The following is a 23785-nucleotide window of genomic DNA, read 5'->3' as shown; positions in this document are numbered from 1 at the left end:
GTGTGACCTGAGACCTTGGGTGAGGGAGCTGCGTGACGTGAAGGAGCAGGCTGCGTGGTGATTTGGGGAGATGGCCTGCCAGGCCAACGGAACGCGAGTCTGCAGGCCTTGAGGCAGGAATGAACTTGGCCTCTTAAGGGATGGATAAAGGATGCTGAGCGAGCGAGGGGCAGTCTGGAGGACGATGGGGCTCGGGAGTGGACAGAGGCCAGGTCATGGGGGCTTCACAGCCATCAGCACAGTTTGGGAGGCCATTGGAGGGTGTCTAGTAGGGGTCTTATCGGAGCAGAACCATCAAAAGGCCGCTGCTGATCAAACAGTGGTGGGCTGCACACGTGCCATGTGAGGGGAGCTTCCTGGGTCCAGGTCCACACGCTCCTCGCCTAGCGCATGCAGGCCTTCCATACGTGTGGGTGTGGGCTCGAATGGCGGCAGTTCCCAGAAAGAAGATCCCAAATCCTGCCCGCAAACGGCTCAGTCTTACATCTACTCCTTCTTCTTCCAGAGGCAGGCAAAGTATTCTGAGAACAAGCTGAAGTGCACGAAGGCCCGGAACGACTACTTGCTGAATCTGGCAGCCACCAACGCAGCTATAAGCAAATACTACATCCATGATGTCTCTGATCTCATCGATGTGAGTCCCGGCTGGCCGGCATCTTTGGCCGCACGCGGGGATGGCCTTGCTGGAGGGATAGGGCCGTGAGCATTTGGGACCTGGAAAATGAGTGATACCTCACGGTTTCGACTTCATTAGGGGGAGGTGGGCCTCCGGGGGCCCCTACGCAGTTGGCTTGGCCAGTCATACGTTCAGTGCCAACTTCCCAAGTGCCCCTCCACACCAGGGCCTTTTCTGGGCTGGAGGGGTCCAGGGCTGAATGACACAGGTCATGCCGTGGGGAGTTTCCCAGTGTGGTAAAGGAGATGTTAGTATGGTCAGCGCCCCAAGGTCCAGCCAGCCAGACACACGTACGTGTGAAAGAAGATAGTGGACGAGACAGAATTAGTTCTGCAGATCAGCCCCATGTGGGAGGTTGTGTGGGGAAACCAGGCAGCTGAAGCAAGCGGAGAGCGGGACGCTGGCTCCCGGGCAACCGCTGTGCAGGACGTGCCGCAGGGACAGCCAGGCTTGGGGAAAGGGCACCGTGAGCAGTGGCATTGGGGAGGGCTTGTGTGTCACCTGAGCTGGAGCCAGGACTGTTTCTCCTGTGTCTCTGTCCCTGCACAGATCGGGATCTGGCCCCACAGACGCTTAGTGAGGGCTCAGCTCCGGCTGATGGAGCCTTTTCCTGACTTGCTGGGAAGTCAGAGGGCCGATGCCTTCCCATGGCTGCAGAGGGGGTCCACTGTCACATCCCAAGCAGATTTTGACTTTCCCATTTGCTCTTTCAGCCCTTTCAGCCCTCCATTTCCCGAATATTGATTGTGCACCCACGTGGTCTAGGGCTTGAGGTGCCGCAGTGGGCTGGAGCCAGTGGGTCTGTGTTCATGGAGCTTATCCTGCCAAGGACGTGTTAACAGGCGATGGCAATGCCAAGTGGCAGGGTCACAGTGAGGGAGGTGGAGGGAAATGAGGACCCCAGAGGAGGAACATCTGACATAAACTCTGAGTGGGTAGAACATCAAGGAAGGCTTCCTGGAGGAAATGACCTCTAAATTGAATCCTGAAGGAAGAGTATTCCAGGCAGAGGGGCCGCATGTGTACAAGCCTAGAGATGAGATAGAACATGGTGAATTTGGGGAGCCTAGTTCTGCTGTTGCCCAAACCTCAACCCCAACTCCCTCTGAGGGCTTCGGTGCGGTTGTGCGGTGGGATTCCAAAGTGCGCCAGGCCTCCAGGATGCAAGCTTGGCTGTGGAACGGGAGGTAACTGTACGTCACTGTGGTGGTCGGTGAGCACGCCCGGCTCTCATCCACACCCTTCTGCTGCCTCTCCCCAAGTGCTGTGATTTGGGCTTTCACGCCAGCCTGGCCCGCACCTTCCGGACCTACCTCTCAGCCGAATACAACCTGGAGACTTCCCGCCACGAGGGGTTGGACGTCATCGAGAACGCAGTGGACAACCTGGATTCCCGAAGCGACAAGCACACCGTCATGGACATGTGCAACCAGGTCTTCTGTCCTCCGCTCAAGTTTGAGTTCCAGCCCCACATGGGGGATGAGGTGGGTGTCTCCCGGGAGCCGTGCTTGAGGCCGCTTCCCCCTGTTTTCCTGTATGTTCCAAAATGTCAGCCCGGTTCCACATGGGGGTTGTTGGCTCAAGCCCCCACCTGCAGGATTGCAGGAGCCTGGCTTCCCTTAAAATCCCTCCCAGGTAGGTGCAGAAGACCCGAAGGGAGCCCCAATCTGCACACAGTCTCACATTCTTCCTTTGGACACCTGGGTGAAGACCCCCCCCGCCCCACCCCCGGCACTCGGGCCGGCACCCTCCGCCAGGGCGCTGCCTTCCCCCGGTGCTGCCAGCGCTCGACGTGCCAGACAAGTGGGCTCCCTTCAGTGCTGGTGCCGCTCGGATCCTGGTTATATGCTGAAGAAAAAACAAATGGTGAGAAGGCAGTTGTCACTGGCCCCACACAGCACGACCAGTGACCCAGAGTTCACCAATGCCTGTGCAAGTAGTTCCCTGAGCTCTTCTGCCATCCAAGTGCTAACCAGGCCCGACCCTGCGCAGCTTCCGAGATCAGACAAGATCGGGCATGTTCGGGGCGGTATGGCCATAGACTCCCTGAGCAATTCTGTGTCACTGCTCCCTCTGGGAGCTGTGGAGACCTGGACAACAGTGTGCCAGACCCAGCCAGCCTCTGAATCCCAGGGGGCTCAGCTGGGCCACGCATGGCACCTGCTTGGTGGGCAGGGACAAGGGGGCATCTGAGAAGATGGCATTTGCTGGGCCCTCGGTGGCTCTGCCCACTTTCTTCTGCAGGGCTGTGCTGCTGCTCCTGCCCGTCCCTCCGCCCTTAGGTCCTTTTGACCCATCATCTGGGTCTGAAAATGCTGGCCTCTTCGTTACCGCTGGCGACTGTGAAGCTTGGGTTGCCCAGTTAGTGGTAAATAACGAGCACTGCCAACAGAGCCCTACTGTCCCTACTGGTCCCGCTGTGTTCCTGGAGGGGTGAGGCACGAAGGCGTGCCGGCAGCCTGGCCCACAGGCAGTAAGAGTCCCCGATGGAAAGGTGGGGAGCGCGTAGTATCTCTCTGGCTTCTCCCTCCTCCAGCCCTCGCCCAGTCAACTGCTAGGGGAGGAAGAGCTGTGAGAGTGACCCCGCACAGCCTCCCCTCTGGAGCATCACCCCGCGGGCAGTGGGAGCGTTCTGCCGACCATTTCCCATGCGCCCTTCCCGTCGGCTTCTCTTGGGTTGTTGCCTTCTTGCCACAACTTCCTGCCTTGAGATTAACCAATTAGGTTTGCTTCATGAGATTATGTTAAAGCTCTCTGTAAACCTTCAAGTGCTACACAAATGCAGAAGACCCTGGTTCCCGTCTGGTGTTGGTTGCCATGGCCATGTGTGAGCTGTGTGACCACCGGCAGGTCACTTAACCTTTCTGAGCCTGTTTCTTTGGCTGTAGAAAGGGATGTCAATGATAGCCTCTGTTCCAGCTCCACATGGGTGAGGAGGGCACTGGGCGGCTGTCATTTCTGCAGGTGTGCCAGGTCAGCGCCCAGCAGCCCGTCCAGACGGAATTGCTCATGCGGTACCACCAGCTGCAGTCCAGACTGGCCACGCTCAAGATAGAGAATGAGGAGGTGAGTGAGCCCCTCTGCCCTGTAGGGGACTAACTTACGAAGGCTCAGCTTGTCCTGAGGAGTCCACTCTGGCCATGGAGCACACAAGCCATGATGGTGCATCTGTGAGATGGAACATTGCACCAGCATTAAACCACACCCGCTAGGATCTTTAATTGCCTGCAGGAATGCTCACACGGTGCCAAGTTAAAGGAAGACAAAGAGGAAGTGGGACTCCATGTTCAGTATTGTCATAACTAGGGTATTTTTTTTTTTAAGCTAAAGTGTATGTCTGTGTATATTCACAGGCATAGAAAAAAGACTTCAAATGTTCACAGTGGTGAACATACTTCAAAGTGTTAATAGTGGTGCATCTGGCTTGTGGGATTATAGGTGGTTTCTGTTTACTTCTTTATGATTTTTTTTCTATTTTCTGCAGTGATTTTCTGTATTTATGACCAGATAAAACAGTAGGTGTTCTAAATTACCCAGTGCAATAAACAACCCAGGGCACACCCAACATGTCACGGGTCTTTAGCTGCAAGGAATGGGGCAGTCTCGCCACACCCAGCGTCGCGCCGTGCAGCGGGGTGGCACAGGGCTACCGCTAGGTGGGCACCAACACAGATGCCAGCTGTGGAGCTTCCCTTCTGATGTGGACTGGAGAGGCCAGACCGGGCACATCCAATTCCAACCTGAGCACCTCCCTCCAAGGAGAATGTCAGCCAACCGGAGGCCCCTGGAGAAAGGACACCAGCACATGGGAGTGTCACCCGAGGTTGTGGGCAGGTTTATCCTTGACAGTGCCGTCATGGGGGAGGCGGGAAGACATGGTCCTGATCTTCAAATCTCAAGAGGGCTGTCCTATGTAGAGAAGCCAGATTTGCTTTGTGTCTCCGGGAAGGACAGGCCTAGGACAAATGTGAGACAGATTGTAGCTCAGGATGGTAACGGCTCAGAGCAGTCCCTGGGGGGAGGTTATATGGACACAAATTATGTATTTGTTTTTCAAACCTGGCAAGAGACAGGAGATGAACAGAGTGTTTTCTTTCTTTCTTTATGCCCTACATCTCCCCCCAGAGGATTTTGAATTGTTTACATGGAGCAGTATATGGATCATAACGTTAATGGCATTTAAATTGGAAATCAGGGCTGAAGAAAGGAAAATGAAGCAAACGTTTGTCTGTGTGGGCTGGGAATGGGCGTGCATGGGCTTAGTTCCGAACCTGAGCTTCCCATCAGGCTCTGCTAGGAAGAAACTCAGGTCCATTTATTCACATACTCATTCAACAAGTATTTATTCAAATAATACGTATTCAGGTATTTATAGAGCATATATTATGTGCTAAACGTTGTTCCAGATAGAGAATAAAAGTGAGGGTTACAGAACCTCTCATGGAGGGTGTATTCTATTGAGAAAAGACAGACAAAAATTAAAACACAAAGCCAAACCAATCAATAAATGATTGAGTGTGGAAAATATGAGACAGTGCTGGGCACTAAGTGGAGACATCAGTAGGTAATGTTTAAGCTGAAGTCTGAATGACAGACAAGAAAGAGACTTTGGGTGACAGTAATTTTACAACAAACGTAGATGCAGTTTTTCCTGTGACTGTTTTTGAAAAGACCCTCCATCAGGGTAGAGGGTCTGCTGTGTAGTCCCAATGCAGCAAAGGGGTGTTGTGAGGCCAGGCCCGTGTGCCCTGCTTGTGTAGCCTTGCGGTGGTCCCACGCGACTCCAGGAGAGAGGTCGGAGTCCTAACCAAACAGCGTGTGCCTCAGCGGCTGCATTCCTGGAGTTTCCCTTTGCTTGGCCTGGCCTTTGATAGAAGTGTGGTAGCAGATGGCTGGAGAGTTTGTTCGTGGAGGATGGCTGCCCACCATTGTCCAGGCTTTGTCCCCTCCCCTCTCTGAGTGAGGGGAACTAGAGTATCTCTAGTGTTGTCCCTACTCGGGGGACCGAGGAGCTAGTTTGGGGCTATGTAATCAGGCCAAGAAAAACAAACCCAGAAACCCAAGTTCCTCCTTTATTCATTGCAACATTCTTTAAGGTTCTCTCTGGCAGAAGCAATACAATAAAATGACTTTAGATTGGGCATCCTGGCTTCCCATCCCAGCCAGCTTGCGATGGGCCACTTACTTTCCACGTCAGTGTGGTGGGAATGATTGTCTTTGTTCTGCCTACCTTCTAAAGACTTTACGTGGGAGACAAAGTGACAGTTGGGAAAAGGACCTGGACGTGTCACAGGCAGTGTGAGAATAGAAGGTTTCTGTTGGCATGCTTGTTTCCCCAGGTCAGGAAGACCCTGGACGCCACCATGCAGACCTTACAGGACATGCTGACCGTGGAGGACTTTGACGTCTCCGACGCCTTCCAACACAGTCGATCCACAGAGTCCGTGAAGTCGGCTGCCTCTGAGACCTACATGAGCAAGGTCAACATTGCCAAAAGGAGAGCCAACCAGCAGGAAACAGAAATGTTTTACTTTACAGTAAGTGGCGTCCTGGACCCAGAGCCCACCGTCAGCTGAAATGCTGAAAGTGAATTGCCAATGAGTAGCATTGGCACTGGTTTTGGGTTACAGTTATTGAAACTTTTCTCCTCTAGAAAACACCAAAGAGAAAGTCTCACTCCATTGGGTGAGAGGAAAATGCTAACAGGAGTCAGGTGCAAGCCCCAAGTAACAACCCTGAAGTTATGAGTATGGATTATCGTGTTGAATTGTCTTAAATTTGTGTGTGGGTTTTAGAAACAATACTTTCAGCAATCCAAGCAAAGGCTCTTGAGTTGTGATGCCTTCAAATAAAGTCCCACATTGGTTACCTTCCATTTGGCCAGGAGCAGGGAGTGACAAAGAGAAGGGGAATTGGGGCTTTAGTTCAACATGTGTTTATTGAAAATGCGATATTAGTTTTGTAAGGGACTTTAAATCTTCCATCTGATGCTGGATTCTGTCCAACCGTATCCCTGCCAAGAGGTCATCTAGACTCTGCCTGCATGCCCCAGGATCAAAAACTCCATCCTTCCCCAAACAGCCCTTTCGTTTGGGTTGTGGCTGGCTTTGGGTATTGTACTGTTTTCCTTTATCTTTTTTAATTTTCAAAAATCTACCTCTGATCTCCATTCTGTTCTCTGGGGCCACACACAGCAAGGCTGATTCTACATGACAGTCTTTCACATGGTTGCGGGGAACGGGGGCTTCATCTCTCCAGGCTAAATGTATCCGATTCAGTCCCGCCTCGGGAGCTTTTGTTTTGAGTAGCCTCAGTGTCCTAGTGACTTGTTCCATTTATTGATGGCTTTTCAAAAGCGAGATTCCCAGCAGTGGTCTGGCCAGCACAGAACAGAGCAAAATGTTCACTCCTTGTATACCAGGTACTATGCCTCTATTCATGTGTTCTAAGATCATATTCTCTTTTTTAAAAAAATTATTTTTAAGCTAAGTTCACATCAGGTAAATCTCTCTTTCCTACATGCCGCCATTACCCGGGCTTCCCTCCTGCTGAGGCTGTGTAGATGATGTCATGGGTAGATCTTAGGCCTGTCACCAGTTAGGTTTCCTCCTGATGGATTCAGTTCATGGTTCCAGATTGTCAACACCCTGATCCAGTTGTTCAACATCTGTCTCTTCAAGCCTTGTGTCATCTGCAGATCCAGTGAGCACAGCTTCTATATCTGCAAGTTTATCAATGAAAAAAAAAAAAAAAAAAAACAACCAAAAAACTAGTGACTATGCCAGGGCCAAGGCCGAAGACAGAGTTGTTAAAAATATGCAACTAGGCTGATGCAACGAGGCTGATGTTGATTGGACCGTGGTCATTTAACCCATCACAGATGCACCAAATTCTGCCCTCCAACTCTGTCTTGTGATAGGCCTTGTCGAATTCCTTGTTGAAAACCAGTAGTTGACACGCAATGCGTTTCTTCCAACAGTATCCTTTGGCCTTGTTGAGAAGGAAAACCAAGCTGAGCTTAATGAATCAGCCCATGCCAATTCCTGACATTCTCCACTTCCACGGGGGGCCCACTGTGTTCGCAGAGAGAATTTGTGGGTTACAATGATGAGTGAGGGGTGCCGTGAATATTAATTCACCTTGGTAGTAGAAGCAAAGAATCTGGGTAGCAGAATCAGAGGTGGTGTCCGGCCTGCTTAAGGTTAAGAAGATTCTCCAGTATCTGTGACCAAGGGTCATAAGATGTTCCATTTTATTCTTAATACTCAATTATCAACCTGGTTGACTAGTATGCTTTCTCATGACTTGATGTTGTAACATTACTTTAGGCCTTTTTCAGGACATAATATCCCTTTTAATGCAAACACCAGTACAATTTGATGGCATTCCTTCTTTTGTGGGTCCCAGGGCTGAAGCTTGGAAGAGGTAGGCAAAGTCCACGGGCCACAGAGCCCTGGTGTGTCTGCGCTAACCAGTGGGTGACCCGCCAATGTGTTAGTTATGTGTTTGGGATGGGAACTTCAGCTACCGAGGGCGGTGAGGCACAGTGGACAAAATACCTGCTTACTCTTCGGCTCTGCTTTTTATGGTGAATTCTTGGGCACGAGATAAAATCAGGTGACAGTATTACTGGAAGCATCCATAGCGAGCCTCTAGGCGAGTGGTTGACCAAACTGAAGCGTGCGTTTGAATCATCTGGGAAGCTTGTTAAAAATGTATGTTCTCGGACTTTCCCAAGACGGCCCCCTGGAATTCTGAGCCTCCCTGGCTCCTCCTCAGGTGTAAAATGAGGGACCAGTCTCGAGATGTTGTAGAACAGGAATAATCTGCCCACAGTCACACAATGAGCGACCACAGCCCTGAGCTTCTGTTTCCTTCGGGGCAGAACGGGCCTGGCGCTGCTTTCCCTGTTTGCTGTCCAGGGTTGTGGTGAGGCTCAAACATGCGTGTTTGAAAACTGTCTGGTGCCCTGCAAAGGGGAGTGACTCTCAACGGCCGAGGGCCAGGAGCTAAGGACCGTGGAGATGGAGAGAGGACACCACAGCCCCCCACCAGCCCAGTCATTCCAGAACCCCCTGATGGGCCAGTGTGAGGTGACCCCCCATCTCACTTGTGTGTATGTCAGCCCCCACCCCACGGCCTTTCCCCGACAACTGTCCTCAACAGGAAGCTGGTGGTGTTAGAGAGCCTCCTCTACGGTTGAACTGGGGCTGTCCCAGCCTCCGGGGCTCGGTCCTCTCGGCCCTGTTTGCGTGTGCTGGCCAGGGCACTGAGTGGATTTCCTTGTGGGAAACCAGCTGGTAGATCTGGGGCAGTCCCCTCTGTCCCCTTGACTTCACTGTCAGAGCTGCTGCCATTGCTGTTCCCTCTGCTTGCAAAGCTCCCTCCCACCCCCTTCAGGCCTTGGCTCAAATGTCCACTTCGCAGTGAGTTCTTGGATTCCCAGTCCACTGTTTCTGCCTTATTTTTGTCCATAGTATTCACCACTCTCTGGCAAAGTGGTATTTTACTTACTTTTTTGGTTCATTTCTTCTCTGTCCCCACCCTGGTAGCAGAAGCCCCGTGAGAGCAGGGCTCCGGCCGAATGTCTCAGCGTCTGCTCTAAGCCAGGCACAACTGCAGGCACCGGGGCTCCAGAAATGCACGACTGTGGGTCCCACTGTGCAGCAGCTCGCAGGGCAGCAAAGGCATGCCCAGCAGGGCTGTGGCACTGCGTGCGGGTGACGGGGCGCAGTAAGGAGAGCTGGTGGCCGTGTGGAGGCGTGGCTGAGGCCCAGGGGTGGATGTGTTTCTCCATCCCCTGGCCCTGCCCTAAGGCAAGGCCCTGAACTAGGAGGCCGGCTGCAGCTAGCCTGGCCCACGAGTGACTTTCCGGGGGACCTTGTGGAGACCACTTCCCTGTGCCGGCTTCACTTGTCTCATCTGTACAAAGAAGAAAATCGTATCACCCGCTGCAGTTTGGGGTATTTTAACAGGACGGCCTCTCAGGGGCCGGATGAAAGAAAGACTCCTCCCTGACGGTCCCATAGAGCTCTCTGGGGACGGCCCCCATCTGCATTGCTCTTGGCGCGGCAGCATGGCCAGGCTTTGACGACCAAAGAAGCCCTTCGCGTTGCATCCTTGCGGCCCTTACCTGAGAACCGCAGCTCTCACAGCTCCCATCCCCACCCCCCCACCCCTCGGCTTTCTGGGTGTTCCCAAAGCTTGATCCAAAGGCCTGGAACCCTCCGAGGGCTTGGCCACCACGTGGCAGGGTTGGGAACTGCACGGAGGAGGGCAAAGGAGATGCAAAGGCCTCTTTTCCTGAGCCAGCGTCCCTGAGGGTGACGCGATGGCCCTTTGGTCTCCCTGCCCCAGGGGTCGGTTCCAGAGGCAGAGGTCCCAGGACTTGGCCCCGCAACCTGTAACTCCCCTGTGCCTCGTGTCTTACAGAAATTTAAAGAATACGTGAATGGCAGTAACCTCATCACCAAGCTGCAGGCCAAGCACGACCTACTCAAGCAGACCCTGGGCGAAGGTGAGTGGGGGGCGAGGCCGGCCGGGGCTGTGCTCCCTGCTGGGTTTTCTTGTGGCACCTCAAGTCGCTGAGCTGTTTGAGCTTGAGACACTGGGCACGTGGCAGAATGAATCCTGGTCCTGGACCCCGACCAGGACTGAGGAGGCCGGGAAAATCCCCTTGGTACAGATGCCGAGAGGGGTCTGGTCTGGCTGTGGAAAACAGAGGGCAGCCACCAACCTTAGCTCAGGTGGGGGTGAGTCCAAGGCAGAGTGATGGAGGGGCCTCGCTCAGGAGGTGGGAATTGATGTACTGAGGTTTTTCAGCAGGTACTGTTTTCCAGGAATATCAGAGTGCCTGGCCAGGGTTCTAGGTCCAGAGAAGGAAAATCCCTATATGTAAGGAGGCTTTGAGCCTTGAGGGCCCTGGAGAGTGGGCTTAAAATACCCACAGGCTTCCAGGGACAGTTGGAATAAAATCCAGCTGCTCTCATGGCACATGAGGCCTTGAGTCACTTGTCTTCTGCCCGCTTCCCTGACCTCATCTGCCATTCACCCCTCCCTAACTGTGCTCCAGCCGTGCTGAGCAAATTTCTGCCCTTCAGAACTCACCAAGCTTATTCCTGCCCCAGGGCCTTTGCATCTGCGTGTAGAACCACGACCCAAATCAGAGCATTTCATTCACCCTCAGAAACTCCCTTGTGCCCCTTTGCAGTCAGTCTCTCCATTCTCTTCCCCAAACTACCACTGATCTGGTTTCTATCACCACGGAATAGTTTTCTGTGTTTTAGCCGATAAGAGCTGAGGAACTTTGGGGGGTGCTGGAAATAAATGTTCTGTGTTCTGATTTGGTTGGTGGTTATACATGGGGATATACATTTGTCAAAACTCATTGATTAGGGGGTAAAGGTGGGGAAGAGTTAGTTGCAATGAGCTTTTTCTTCATCCCCACCCCCCAAATTCTACCCATCCTGACATTTCAGTATTGGGTCTGGGTGTGAGGAGGGGCTGGGAGTGTGGGAAGTGAAGAGGGAAGCGAAACAGCAGGAATGGCGGGGAGAGGGGAGAGACAGGAGGTCCAAGAGGGAGCTCGGGGTGTGCATGTGATGTGGGCAGCTTGCAAGACCAGCATGACAGAGGAGGATCGGTTTTCACAGGGATGGGGCTGGCGGCTGTTTCTCATGAGCCGTGCAACAAAAGGCAGGCCGTATGAGTTGGTGACCAATTTTATTTCTGAAATCAGATGCCCTGAATTTAGGAAACTAGATGTTCTTTTAAAAATAAGATCCTGGATGAGTCCTCTGACAGGAAGGAGAAAGTGGTTCCCTCTGGCTCCTCTGAGAGTGCTACCAGGTGCAGCCTTTTATTCCTGTCCTTGCAGGGGTGGCCTTACCGAAATCCTAATAATGATAATAATAGTTCTGGTTGACATAACTTCCCGGTCCGTTTGGTCCTCCAAGTTTATTTAGCCTTCAACCACACCTTGCTCTAAGATTGATTGACAGTCTCTCTTGTGAGTTTTGAGCTGATTAGCAATAAAAAACTCCAGGAAAATGTAGCTTCAGATTGACGAGGGCAGCTAAGAAAGAACCACTGAGAAGGCTCCCCATAATCCTGTGTTTCATAATCTAGAAAGCCCACCGGGCTTCCTTAGACAGCTGCGATGGGTCTTGATAGACTGGTCAATTCTACAAAGTGTTTTTTTTTTTAAATAAACTTTTTATTTTAAAATAGTTTTAGATTTATAGAAACGTTGGCAAGATAGTGCAGAGTTCCGATATACTCCTAGTTTCCCTTATTCTTAACGGCTCACATTAGTATGGTATATTTGTCACCAGTAATGAATATTGATACATTATTATTACCTGAAATTAATAGATTACTGCATGACTGAAAATACAGAAGATGAATAAATTGAGACTGCATCTCTAGTCATTTTTGTGTATCCACTGTAGGATAAAAATATATATGGATTCCTAGGGCATTGGATGAAAGGGGAGAATTTGCACTAACTTAATTGATAAAGGGGGAGTGGAAAAATTCAACAGGCCAAAGGTAGCTTGGAATCTTAGCTAATTCGTTCTTCTGAGTGTCTACTGATGATTCACCTCTACCTGGGCATTGTGATGCTTCTGTTCAATAGAATTCTCTTCTAAAAGTAGGGTAGGGCTATACCTGTGTCAATGGCCTTTTTATGTCATCTGAGGGCTGTTTTGTATTGGGAGGGACGACCTGGAAATTTTGAAAACAGGTGAGAAATATGGGGCTGATGGAATATTTTAGCTGAAGAGATACAGGCCTTTTTTCTTTTTGATGAAATGAAGTATGTCTGGTGCCTTAGTTTCTCTCAAGCACAGGAGACGCCCCCTACTTGTGGTTTCGCTTTCTGCAGTTTCAGTTACCTGTAGTCAACCACAGTCTGAAAGTATTAAATGGAATATTCCAGAAACAACTCTTAGTTTTAAATTGCATGCCCTGGCCAGGACGTGACTCCTCCCTTTGTCCAGAGTATCCACGCTGTGCGTGCTCCCTGCCCATTAGCCACTTAGAAGCCGTCTTGGTTATCAGATTGAAAAAACATATATATACATATATATATATGTGTGTGTGTGTGTGTGTGTATATATATATATATATATATATATATAGGATTTGGTACTATCCACAGTTTCAGGCACCCACTGGGGTTCTTGGAACATATGCCTCATGGGTAAGGGGACTACTGTACTCTTTTGACAGCATGGCCCAAAGAAACTACAAGTTAGAGGAAACTCAAGGTCTTTGGGGTCACCTTTGCTTAGGAGTGAATTTTTGAACATGATTGACCCTAGACACAAGGTCTTTTCCCCCAGACACACAAAGCTTCTAGGTGCTCTGCAAATTGGCATTCCTTGTTACAAATGATGTCACTGGCACATCTTGGGAGCAAGATCTGCCCTTGGCTGTTGCTTTGTTGTTTTATTGGCCAGAGAATTCTTGGTTTATCATTATCTGTGAGTCTTGGATCTAAGACATTTTTATTGCTCTGGGGTTTGGGTAGTCTGTAAGCTCCAGGGTTTACACCCAAGATGCAAGCAGTTTTTCAATTTAGTAAAGTCCCTCAAGGGTGAATGGCTAGTGCATTGCCTGTAAAGGGAATGGGACATGACCTTTTCAGGCCGAGATTTAATAGCCTATTACAGAGCAAAACGGCCACCAGGACCAGACAGTCTGACCTTCTAGAAAATGACTGAGCCACCAGCTATAAATTTTTCTTTTAAATCCCAACAGGTCTCAGAATTTTACAGAGGGCATTTTTTTGATTTCTGCTGTTTGTTAGAAGTTGAGACACCATATTCCTAAAGATGTTGGTAATGGTATTCTTGAGGGCCAGCATGTGAGTCTGAGGCTGATGAATAATATATTAGATTCCACACCAGAGGAAAGTCTGCCTTGAGTGTGTTCTGCCATTCCACTCCACATCCTAAACCCTTTGATTCCTACCTTCCCCCTCCTGCCTCCTCACTCCCATCTGTCCATCCATCTATCTAACAGCACAGACATTGTGCGTGGCCAGGTCTGGGGAGACAGTGGCAGATAAGGTCCCTGCTCTCACAGGGAATAGAGACCTCAAAGGGTAATAAATTGCTAAGCAAAGAATTATAATTGTGATATGTGTTGTGAACGAAAAATTTGGGCAGAGATAGAGAACAATTTTGTATGTGGGGGTGGGGTGGGGAGACCTGCTTTACATGGGGTGATCATGGAGGACGCTTAGGGGAGGTGATGTTTCAGCTGAGACTGAAGGATGAGAAGGTGACAGCCACCTTGAAGACTGGGGAAAGTGTGCCGGGCAGAGGGCAGCATTTGCAAAGGTGGGAGGTGATGTGGTGAGTTTGAAGAATTAAAGGAAGGGTGGTGTAACTGGACCACAGCGAGTCCATAGAAGAGGGGACAGTTTGGGAACCTAGAGGAGGGAGCAGGAAACACCTTCTGAAGGTCCACTCTGTAGGGAGGACTCACAGACGACTGCGGCCCTAAGGGGAATGATGCACTTGGCAGTCAGCCCTCTCATCCCTACATCCCCAGCCCATTGCCTGGCCCCTTGAATGGGTTGCCATCGCTCTAACAGCAGGTCCTGGGTCCACATGCAAATTTCACTTAAACTGGTGTCTGGTAGGACTTTGCTCCAGACCCAAGACACACAACCAAACTAAGCAGAACAAATTTGCCTGTTTTACCAAATTTTCTCCTTTTTTTGCTTCAGTCTTTGGCTCTAATCCAACTAACTGCAGTCACCCTTGTAACTGCTTGTGGCTTTGGTCAGGAATTAAGGAATTGCTATTTTCAGATCCTGGGTTACTCTCTTTCTCCCCTCATTGCCCTCCCTAGCCCCATCATGCTTTGTTTTCTGTAGAGAAAACAAAAGTCTATTCTTTCTTTTCAAAGTCCCTTATTGTTAATGCTGGACGGGATGGTAGAGCCTAGAGCTGTGCTGCCCGGTATGGTGGCCCTAGCTATATGTGGCTGTTGAACACTTGAAACATGGCTAGTGTGAACTGAGATGTGCAAAACACACACTGGATTTCAAAGATTTTAAAAAGAATATAAAATATCCTATTAATTTTTTATATCTATGCATGTTGAAGTGATAACAGTTTTTATTATATATTAGGTTAAGTATAGTATATTATTAAAATCAATCTCACCTATTTCTCTTTACTCTTTGTAATGTGGCTACTAGAAATAGTGACTTGCATTAAATTTCTATTAGACAGCATTGGTCCAAAGGGTCTGAACTGGGAACAGTTCTGTCCTAGGAGAGTCAGTGCGGGGAGTTAGCTACGCTCCCCACAAAGAGGTTTTTTCCTCTTTCCTATCAGGTCTCTCAGGCAGGGGTCATCGCAAAGGATGAAAAAATAGTAGGAAACAGATATAAAAGAATAATAATACTACACAGAGCCAAAGATATAGTGTATAAAGTAAAGGTTTATGAAAATAGACAAAGGGAAGGTGTCCGGATGGATATATTTCTTCCCGCAGAAATATATCAAAGACTGAAACTCTATACAGGTATTTTATAGGGTAGACTAACAGGCAGTTTGGTTTAGGGTCAAAGTCTTCTAAAAGGCTACTACAGATCCTTTAACTAACTCTATCTAGGGGAACAATGAGTTACAAAATCTTCTTGGGGCAAACTTCTAAGTTTTATGATAAGGCTATTACTTTAGCAAAAAACAGAGACATCTTGGCTCCAGTGATTGTGTTCTTGGAGACAAAGATGATCTCAGAAGTCAACTTGAGCTGTGCTTTGTGTTAATTACTGTAACCGCATGGTTCCATCTGGCCCCGGCTTGGGCATTAGCATATCTATTTGATCAGCTCTCCGGGGGTCTTTGTTGGTCAGCTCTGGCAACCTTTGGCCCTAGGTGAGGCCTGTCTTGTCTTTCAAAACAGGTGAGAACCATAGGCCCAGTTTACAACTGTCTCTTTGAAGTGCAGCTGTTACTGACCAATGAGATGCCCTCCTGAGGTGAGGCAGCTTTTGAACTAACACATTTATTTTTTCTTTAAGGCAAGGCCTTATTTGAATTCTAAGATCAAATCTTGTCTCCAAAAATACAGGGGGCATTTCTATAACTCAGTATTCTTTGGCTCAACAAGTCAGGAAATGCAGGGTAACATTTTGGGATGTCACAATGATGAGAGAACAAAAACCACTGGCATTTGGTGAGTGAGATCCAGGGATGTAAGCATCTGCAATGCACTAGATAGGCAATGAAGAGTTTAAACCGAGGATATTGAGGCTCAAAGAAAGGAAGTGTTAATAACTTGTCCAGGCTCACACAGTGAGTTGGTAAAAGAGTTAACATTAGGACTTAGACCTCTACATTTTCAGTACAGTTTTGGAAGGGGAAGGAAAATATATTGTTTAATCTCTTCATTTTGATCACCACATCTCAGCCCAGGGAGCTGTCCTCTAAGGCAGCAGTCCCCCAACCTTTTTGGCACCAGGGACTGGCTTTATGGAAGACAATTTTTCCATGGACATGGGGCGGGGGGCGGGGGAAGGAGGCAGAGCTCAGGCCACCATGTGAGCGATGGGGAGCGGCTGTAAATACAGATGAAGCTTCACTCGCTTGCCCACTCCTCACCTCCTGCTGTGCAGCCCAGTTCCTAACAGGCCACCGACTGATACCAGTCAATGGCTCAGGGGTTGGGGACTGCATCTCTAAGACAGTGTGTCCCTGAAGCCGAGGAGGGCATGCCATTAGAAGCCAAGTGCCACCTTTAGGGAGTTCCTGGGTCTCAGGCAAATTCCATTGGGGAGATCCATTCTCCCTCACCCTGCGTTTGTGTAGGTGGAGCCAGATTCCCCAGGCAAAGCTCGGATTTGAAGTTGGACAACCTGGATTATAATCCAAACTCTTCACTTGGCAAGGACCTGGGAAAGTCACTTCATCTCTCCAAGTCCATTTGCTCATGTGTTGTGACAGTGACGACACCCTGTGTAGTTGTGCTTATGACACTATTGCATGATCTACTTATTCACTATTAGAATAATTTGGCATTAAGCTTCTTGCAGGTAGGGAACTTATTCATTCATTTATTCATTCAACAGATATTTAGTGAGTACATACTTTGTGCCAAACACTGTCTAAGACCTTGGTGTTACAGCAGTTTTAAGAATAGACAGGGGCCGGGCGCGGTGGCTCACGCCTGTAATCCTAGCACTCTGGGAGGCCGAGGTGGGCGGATCGTTTGAGCTCAGGAGTTCGAGACCAGCCTGAGCAAGAGCGAGACCCCATCTCTACTAAAAATAGAAAGAAATTATATAGACAGCTAAATATATATATAGAAAAAATTAGCCGGGCATGGTGGCACATGCCTGTAGTCCCAGCTACTCGGGAGGCTGAGGCAGTAGGATCGCTTGAGCCCAGGAGTTTGAGGTTGCTGTGAGCTAGGCTGACGCCACGGCACTCACTCTAGCCTGGGCAACAGAGTGAGACTCTGTCTCAAAAAAAAAAAAAAAAAAAAGAATAGACAGGATTCTTTCTCTCATAGAACATAGTGTTTTCCAGTGGAGATAGACTGGCAGTAGACATGCAATCAGTAATAAGCATGCAAAATATTAATGATAAGCTGTATATAGAAAGTTTAAATAGAGAAATGTGATATAAACAAATATCTACTTTAGATTGAGGAAGCTTTTCTCTGGACACAGCTTTTAAGCTCAGACCAAAAGACAAGAAAAAGCCACCATGCAACTGTCAAGGCAAGAGAACTCTAGGCAGCAAATGCAAAGGCCTATTTGACAACCACACAGAAGGGCTTTGGGTCTGGAGCACAGTGTGCAAAGGAGAAAGTAGCCCAAGTGCGTGGAGCACTATCTCAAAGGGTCTGTCCACTCAATCTCAAAGGGCTTTATAAAACAGAGTAAGAGGTTTGGATTTTATCCCATGTGTAATGGGAGGTTATTGGAGGGTTCTAAGCAAGGGAAAGACATGATGTGATTTCCAGTTAAAGAGAGGGCTAGGCGCAGTGGCTCATGCCTGTAATCCCAGCACTTTGGGAGGCCGAGGTGGGAGGACTGCTTGAGACCAGAAGTTTGAGACCAGCCTGGGCAACATAGTGAGACCCTGTCTCTACAAAAAAATAAAAAATAAAATAAAGAGATTACTTTGACTAATGAGTCAAGACTGGATTGTAGTGGAACAGTAAAACCAGTTAAAAAGAAAGTGGTCCAGGCAAGAGATAAGGGTGGCCTGGACTATGAAGGTAGTGTTGAAATGGAGGGAAGTAGATAGATTTAAGGTTTAAAGGAAAGAGAGTGTTTAAGGATAATGCTTAGACTTCTGGCTTAAACAAGTGGGTAGGTGGTGGTCCATTTATTGAGATGTTGAAAACTTTTGAAGGTTTGAGCCATGGAAAAAAGAGTGCTTTGGGGAACATTCAGGGTTTGAGATACCAAGAGGGCAACTGGTGGTGAATAGATAAAGAAAATGTGGCCTATATATACAATGGAATGTTATTTGGCCATACAAAGAAATGAATTACTGAATCATGGCATACAGGTAAACCTCAAAAACATTATGCCAAGTGAAAGAAACCAGATGCAAAGGACCACATATTGTGCAGCTCCATTTATATGTAATGTCTTGACTCAACAAATCTGCAGAGACACAGAGTGGATCAGGGTTGCCAGGGGTTAGAGGTGGGAATGGGAAGTGATTGTAAATGGGCATGAGGGATGTTTTCCTGGAGATGGGAATGTTCTCAAACTGAATTCTGGTGAGGGTTGCATAACTTTGAATATTTACTAAAAATCACTGAAATATACACTTCAAATGGGTGAATTTTAGGATACATAAATTATATCTCGAAAATGCTATTTTTTAAAAAAGAGCAGTACATATGAGTCTGGAATTCTGAGGAGGGAGAAGAGCTGGATAGAAGAGTCAGGAGTCCTCAGTAAGCACTTGAGATCTCTTAGAGAGGGTGTATGGAAAAGGCAAGGAGCCCTGGGTTGCATCTTGGGGCATTCCAACATGCAGAGAGAGGCTAGAGACTGGGCAGATGAGGAGGCAGCAAGGGAAACTGAGGAACAGCCTTAGGGCAGGAAGGACACCTGGGTCGTGTGGAGTCATGAAAATCAAGGGGAGAAAGCTTTAGAAGGGAGTGGTTAACGGAGTGGAATGGTGCTGAGAGGTCAGATAAGGTGAGGGGAGAGAAGACCATGGGATTCAGCCTCAGGGAGATCACTGTTGACCTTAACATTCCCAGTCTCAGCCCAGAGGTAAGGACAGAAGCCCAACTGCAGTGGGGCGAGCAGAGAACAGGAGAGGAGGAAAAGAGAGTACCTGTAGACAGCTCCTTGAGGGAGTTTAAGGGAGAGCACAGAAATGGTTACATAGAGGGAGAAATAGTGTCAAGAGAAGGGTTAAAAGCTAGGGCATGCATGTCTGGAACATGGTTACATGCTGTTGGAAACCGTCCAGAAGAGAGGAGATTGGTGGTGCTAGAGAGGGGGGGACCCTGGCAGAAACTGAGCTCCTGAGGAGGGCAGAGGGGATGGAACCCAGAGCAGGAGGAGGAGGAGGAGGTCTGGGCTTTGGCAGAACCAGGATGCTTCTCCAGAGAGCCAGGAGAGGAGGTGGGAGTGGACAGGGGAGTGTGGGTGGGTGGGTCTCCTGGAGGCACACAGATGGTGAACCCATCGTATTGATTTCCTCTTCCAGGGAAGGAAATGAAAAGATCTTCGGCTGAGAATAAAGGCAGGAGGGAGAGCAGCAGGGGGAGGTGCAAGGAGAAGGTGCCTATAGCTGGTACCCTTCAGTGCCAGGCATATGACAGGGGCTCCCTGAGTCTTGGCTGACATTAAACAATGCAGGCGTTCTTGAACTTTGGTAGGCATAGGAGGATCACCTGGGGTGGCTGTTAAAATGCAGATTCCTGGGTTCTTATCTCAGAGATTCTGATTTAGGAGACCCATGGGAGAGCCAAGAAATCTGCATTTTTCACCAAAGCCCCAGATATTTCTGATGCAAATGGACAGCCGGCTGTAATTTGAGAATCACCGAAAATATGTATGTGAGTAACGTGTATGAACATAGCCCTTACAAATAGGAGGCTTTTAATAAAGAACTAATAAGTTCTTTTCAACAGACGATACCTTAGGCATAGATTTCACATTTCATACATAATTAAGACCAGTTGTGTTTTGTTTTTAGAAAACGATGAATGTTCTCTGCTAAAAAAAAAAAAAAAGCAATTAAATATCCATGTATACTTCTCTTTCCAGGGGAGAGAGCAGAATGCGGCACCACCAGGTGAGAGCGGGACAACCTTGTTTTCTTTCACCCGTAGCCTGAGGTCGGGACCGGGATGAGGCGGGGTGGGGGTCCTGTGGGGGGGGGGTGCACACACTGCTGAGAGCTAGAGGCCTGGATGGCTGTTCACCAATGTCCCCACGGGCTGGTGCGGGGGTGCAGAGGGAGGGCACAGTAGCTGCCGCGGCTACTCGGTCGGTGCAGGATTAGATGGCGAGGCCACGCCCCCCAGCTGGCCAGGGGGAGGGGCGCTTTCGGAGCTGTTCCGGGGCGGGGGGGCAACTTTCCTTTGCGCTGTCCATCGGGTGGGACGGTAACTTCTATTTCAGAGTGGCAAGGGCAGCCAGGAGAGGCCAGAGGCCGTGCGGTGGCTGTTGACCGCTCTCCCCACGTGCTACATGGCTGCTGAGCAATCGGCCCCGGAAAGGCTGGGGGCCACGCGGGGTCCCCAGCACGGAGGCTTTGGGTCTGGCTGGCTTTGCGCGCAGCTGGGCATACGCATGCGCACAGGCACACAGGCGTGCGCCGACAGCCGTGCCGCGCACACCTTGCTCGGGCCTCACGGGCACTTGGGTGGGCGGCCGGAAAGTGACACACGGGCAACTTCTGCTTTCTCTCCAGCTTGTTCAACGTCACCCTTTGCGCTTTTCCCCGAGCAGACCAGAGCCAGTGAACGCTTTCCACTCGGCAGCTGATAGCAGAGGGGCTGACTTTCCTTCCCTTTGAGAGAGTTCAGATCCCTAGGCAGCTGTGTCACCACCCAGATTGTTCCGTAGAGCCCATTCCGTTCTGAGTTCCCTGCAAGAGCTGTCGGGCTGCCCAGCTGGAATCCAGCCCGTGGCCCACAGGCCTGCACCTTCCTCTCCTGTGGCAGCTGAGAGCTACTTTTTGCCTCGCTTTCTGCACCCAGTGACCTGAGGGCATTTTTTCCTTTCCCACAAATCCGTCCCAGTGGCTCAGATTCCTGGAAAGCTGTACATTTGGCAAGAGCAAAGATGAACCCTCAACTCTCTCCTGCTCCCTGGGAAGGGAGTAGGGAGGGCAGAGGCTTGGAAAGCGCTGCGATTATCGGTTTGCTGAGCCCAGGGTGAGGAAGTGAGGGCTCTCCAGAGGTTCAGCCCGCGCAGCTGTTCCTCCGGGCCCAGCACAATCTGGGAACGTCAGGGTGATTCGCGCCGGGCGAGACCCTCCCACCACATGGGGCGGCAGATGTGTAGGGTCACTTTCGAAGAACCTTTCAGAAACAAACCCATTATAATTTTTGTCTCCTGGCAAGAAGATGCTGTTATAGTCCCAAAACAACAGAAGCCATATTTTACACCAAATTCTGCTAATAGTGAAACAGATGGGGGGGGCGCATTGAGCTGCTCTCACTTCCTCCTAATTCTTAGAACTCATGGGGAGAAGATTGTTTCAGCAGATTGCAGGAGAGGAGATCTGTAACCAAACCCTTGGCCAGGTCTCAGGGTCCTCCCTCAGGGGAGAGTTGAGGGTTTGTTTTGTATTTTTAAATAAAGCCCTCTGAGGTGTTCTCTTCCACACCCTCTTTGACCTAGGGCCTGGGAAATCCAAGATAAGATTACAGACCTCCCACTTAGATACCCTGCACTATTTGCAGCTACACTGCACTAAATTGCAGGCCTCCCCCTATGCACTCTGGCCCCTAGAAAAGGTCAAAGACAACTTTGTTAGTAAGCTAAAAAGTCTCCCTTTAGCTCCAAAATAATTGTTTAACATGTAGAACTTATGGCCAACTTGGAAGTGATTTTAAAATTAATCTGAAAGGCCCCGGGTGAAATGTCTCTGTACTATGGCTCTTTCTGCATTCTCTATGGACCCCTGCACGTGGTCAGTGTCATTTCGGATGGTGATTTGAGCAGGTCCCCTCAGCCAAGTTGCTGTTGACCTTGTATATACAGGGACCAGTTTTGCACATGGGCTGCCACATGGTGTATTTTTCTCACACTTAAGAACCTTATATTAGAATAGCCCACATTCCTAGTAGCCCTTTAATTTAGGGTGGCCAGATGTGATAATGCACTTAAAAAGTGTATTGCAAAGGGCAAAGCAAGAAGACACAAATGTAAGGTTTGATAATTGTGATTCAAATGAAAGTGTGGCTTCCCTTACCCAGGTTGCCATGGCCCATGGCCTGAATTAGGGGGAAGGCACTTGAGGTCTTGTCCAAACAGATGCAGTGTGCTACGCAGCCATGCACAGCCTCTAAGAGTCCAACTGCCACTGAACTACATATTGCCACCAGTTTGGATGTTGACCTCTACATCTATTGGATTGGCTAGGGAAATTTTTAATCACATCCTTTTAGTCACAGGATAATTTTGAGGCTAATTCCCGTGTTGCCAACGTGTGTTAATTTTCATCTTGGTTGAAAGGCAGAAAGGGGACATTGGTCTCTGGTTTCTCTTTCTTCCTCTCTGTGGCTTTCTCTGTTCCTATTTTCCCTGCCTCTCTCTCTCTCTCTTTCTTTCCTTTTTGCTCTGCAACTGAGCAGCAGAAGAGATGGAAGGCTTAGGCTGCCCCACTTTCCTTGGCTGAGCTGTCCCCCTGCTCCCCACTTTGTGCCCCACCCAGCACTTCAGTAAGTCGATGTAGATTTGATATCATGCAAAGTTGGGATAGCTACGTTTCCTTGTCAGAGATTCCAGTCAGTGCACAGAGCCCCACACAAAGAAAGAAATCCTGGTATGATTCAAATGGTCTTTGGTTTATGGGAAAACTTATCCTGTTTTCCCTTTATTTCACTTTATAAAATTTAAGAAAAAACAAAAACTTTTAGGATGTCTTTTAAGGAAACTGTCCAATTGGGCACCCTAGATATTTTTTTATATTGAGTGTCCAACATCTGCTTTAAAGTGTTTCTATCTTGGCCATGGGAATTTTAATAAATACTTTAATGTTACTGCTAGATGTTCTATGATAAAAATCAATTTCACGCTTACACTAGAGCCTTGAGTAGGAAGAGCTGAATTCTTCTTCCAGCTTCAATCACGTTTTATTAGCGTGACCTTAGGCAAGTTTCTTCATCTCTCATAGGCTCATTTGCCTTGTGTGTAAAATGGGTTTAATAATTCTTGCCTACCTCACAGGGTTGTTAAAAGGTTATCATGCAACATGAGATAAGGACGTGATCTGGGAAAGTTCAAAAACAGAAACCCAAAACACTAGGAAAGCAAGGAAAATAATGTTGCTATCCTCAAGTTATTTCTAATCCCTAAACTTAAAACCTATGGCCTCATGTCACTTTTTTGGCACTCTCTTTTGCCTTTCACATTTGGAAATTTAAAAGCAGATCTGTTGTAAGAAATCCCACCCCTATGTACACACATCCTCAAAACAAGAAGTAATTTTTAAAAAGGAAATGACATGGACTTAGCTAACCAAATTGACATAGATCCAAGATGGGCTTGAAATAATCTTGCCTGTTGTTTCTTTTCAAAATTTTGATCTGTGCTGTTACTTTGGTTCCATTGTTTGGGTGGCATGATATGTGGATTCAACTGTGTCTTTGCCCATGCATGTCCTGGAGATAGCAGCATTTGCTCAATACTCAAACACCTGGGAGAAGTTGGTTAGCGTTCCCTAGGTGGCCGGGCTACTGAAGGGGACAGGTACAACGAGCCCAGTAAACAGCCGCAGCATGGACCTCATTTATCTTGATTGGCGGCACGGTCTAGAAGATTTCTTGCCCATTCACAAAAGTCAAGCTTTGGGGGACCAGGTCTTTGCTTGTCACATTGTGAACATTATCTGTGCCCGGCTGGGTCCCCAATTGTTTTTTCCCAAA

At 48.9% G+C, this 23785-nt stretch overlaps 1 protein-coding gene across 2 annotated transcripts in view; it reads left to right on the top strand.

Moving 5' to 3' along the window:
- The window catches only part of SRGAP3 (SLIT-ROBO Rho GTPase activating protein 3), a 242153-nt gene that overhangs the window by 166444 nt on the left and 51924 nt on the right, over nt 1-23785 (top strand). For both annotated transcript variants that reach the window (XM_069473851.1, XM_069473850.1), the window contains exons 6-11: nt 506-634; nt 1939-2160; nt 3641-3742; nt 6016-6213; nt 10109-10193; nt 19953-19980. In XM_069473851.1, the coding sequence (XP_069329952.1) occupies nt 506-634; nt 1939-2160; nt 3641-3742; nt 6016-6213; nt 10109-10193; nt 19953-19980 (764 nt within the window). The remainder of the gene's footprint in view (nt 1-505; nt 635-1938; nt 2161-3640; nt 3743-6015; nt 6214-10108; nt 10194-19952; nt 19981-23785) is intronic.

This window comes from Eulemur rufifrons, chromosome 7 (genome assembly GCF_041146395.1).
Source record: "Eulemur rufifrons isolate Redbay chromosome 7, OSU_ERuf_1, whole genome shotgun sequence".
Classification (NCBI taxonomy): domain Eukaryota; kingdom Metazoa; phylum Chordata; class Mammalia; order Primates; family Lemuridae; genus Eulemur; species Eulemur rufifrons.
This window is presented reverse-complemented; position numbering and strand designations above follow the sequence as displayed.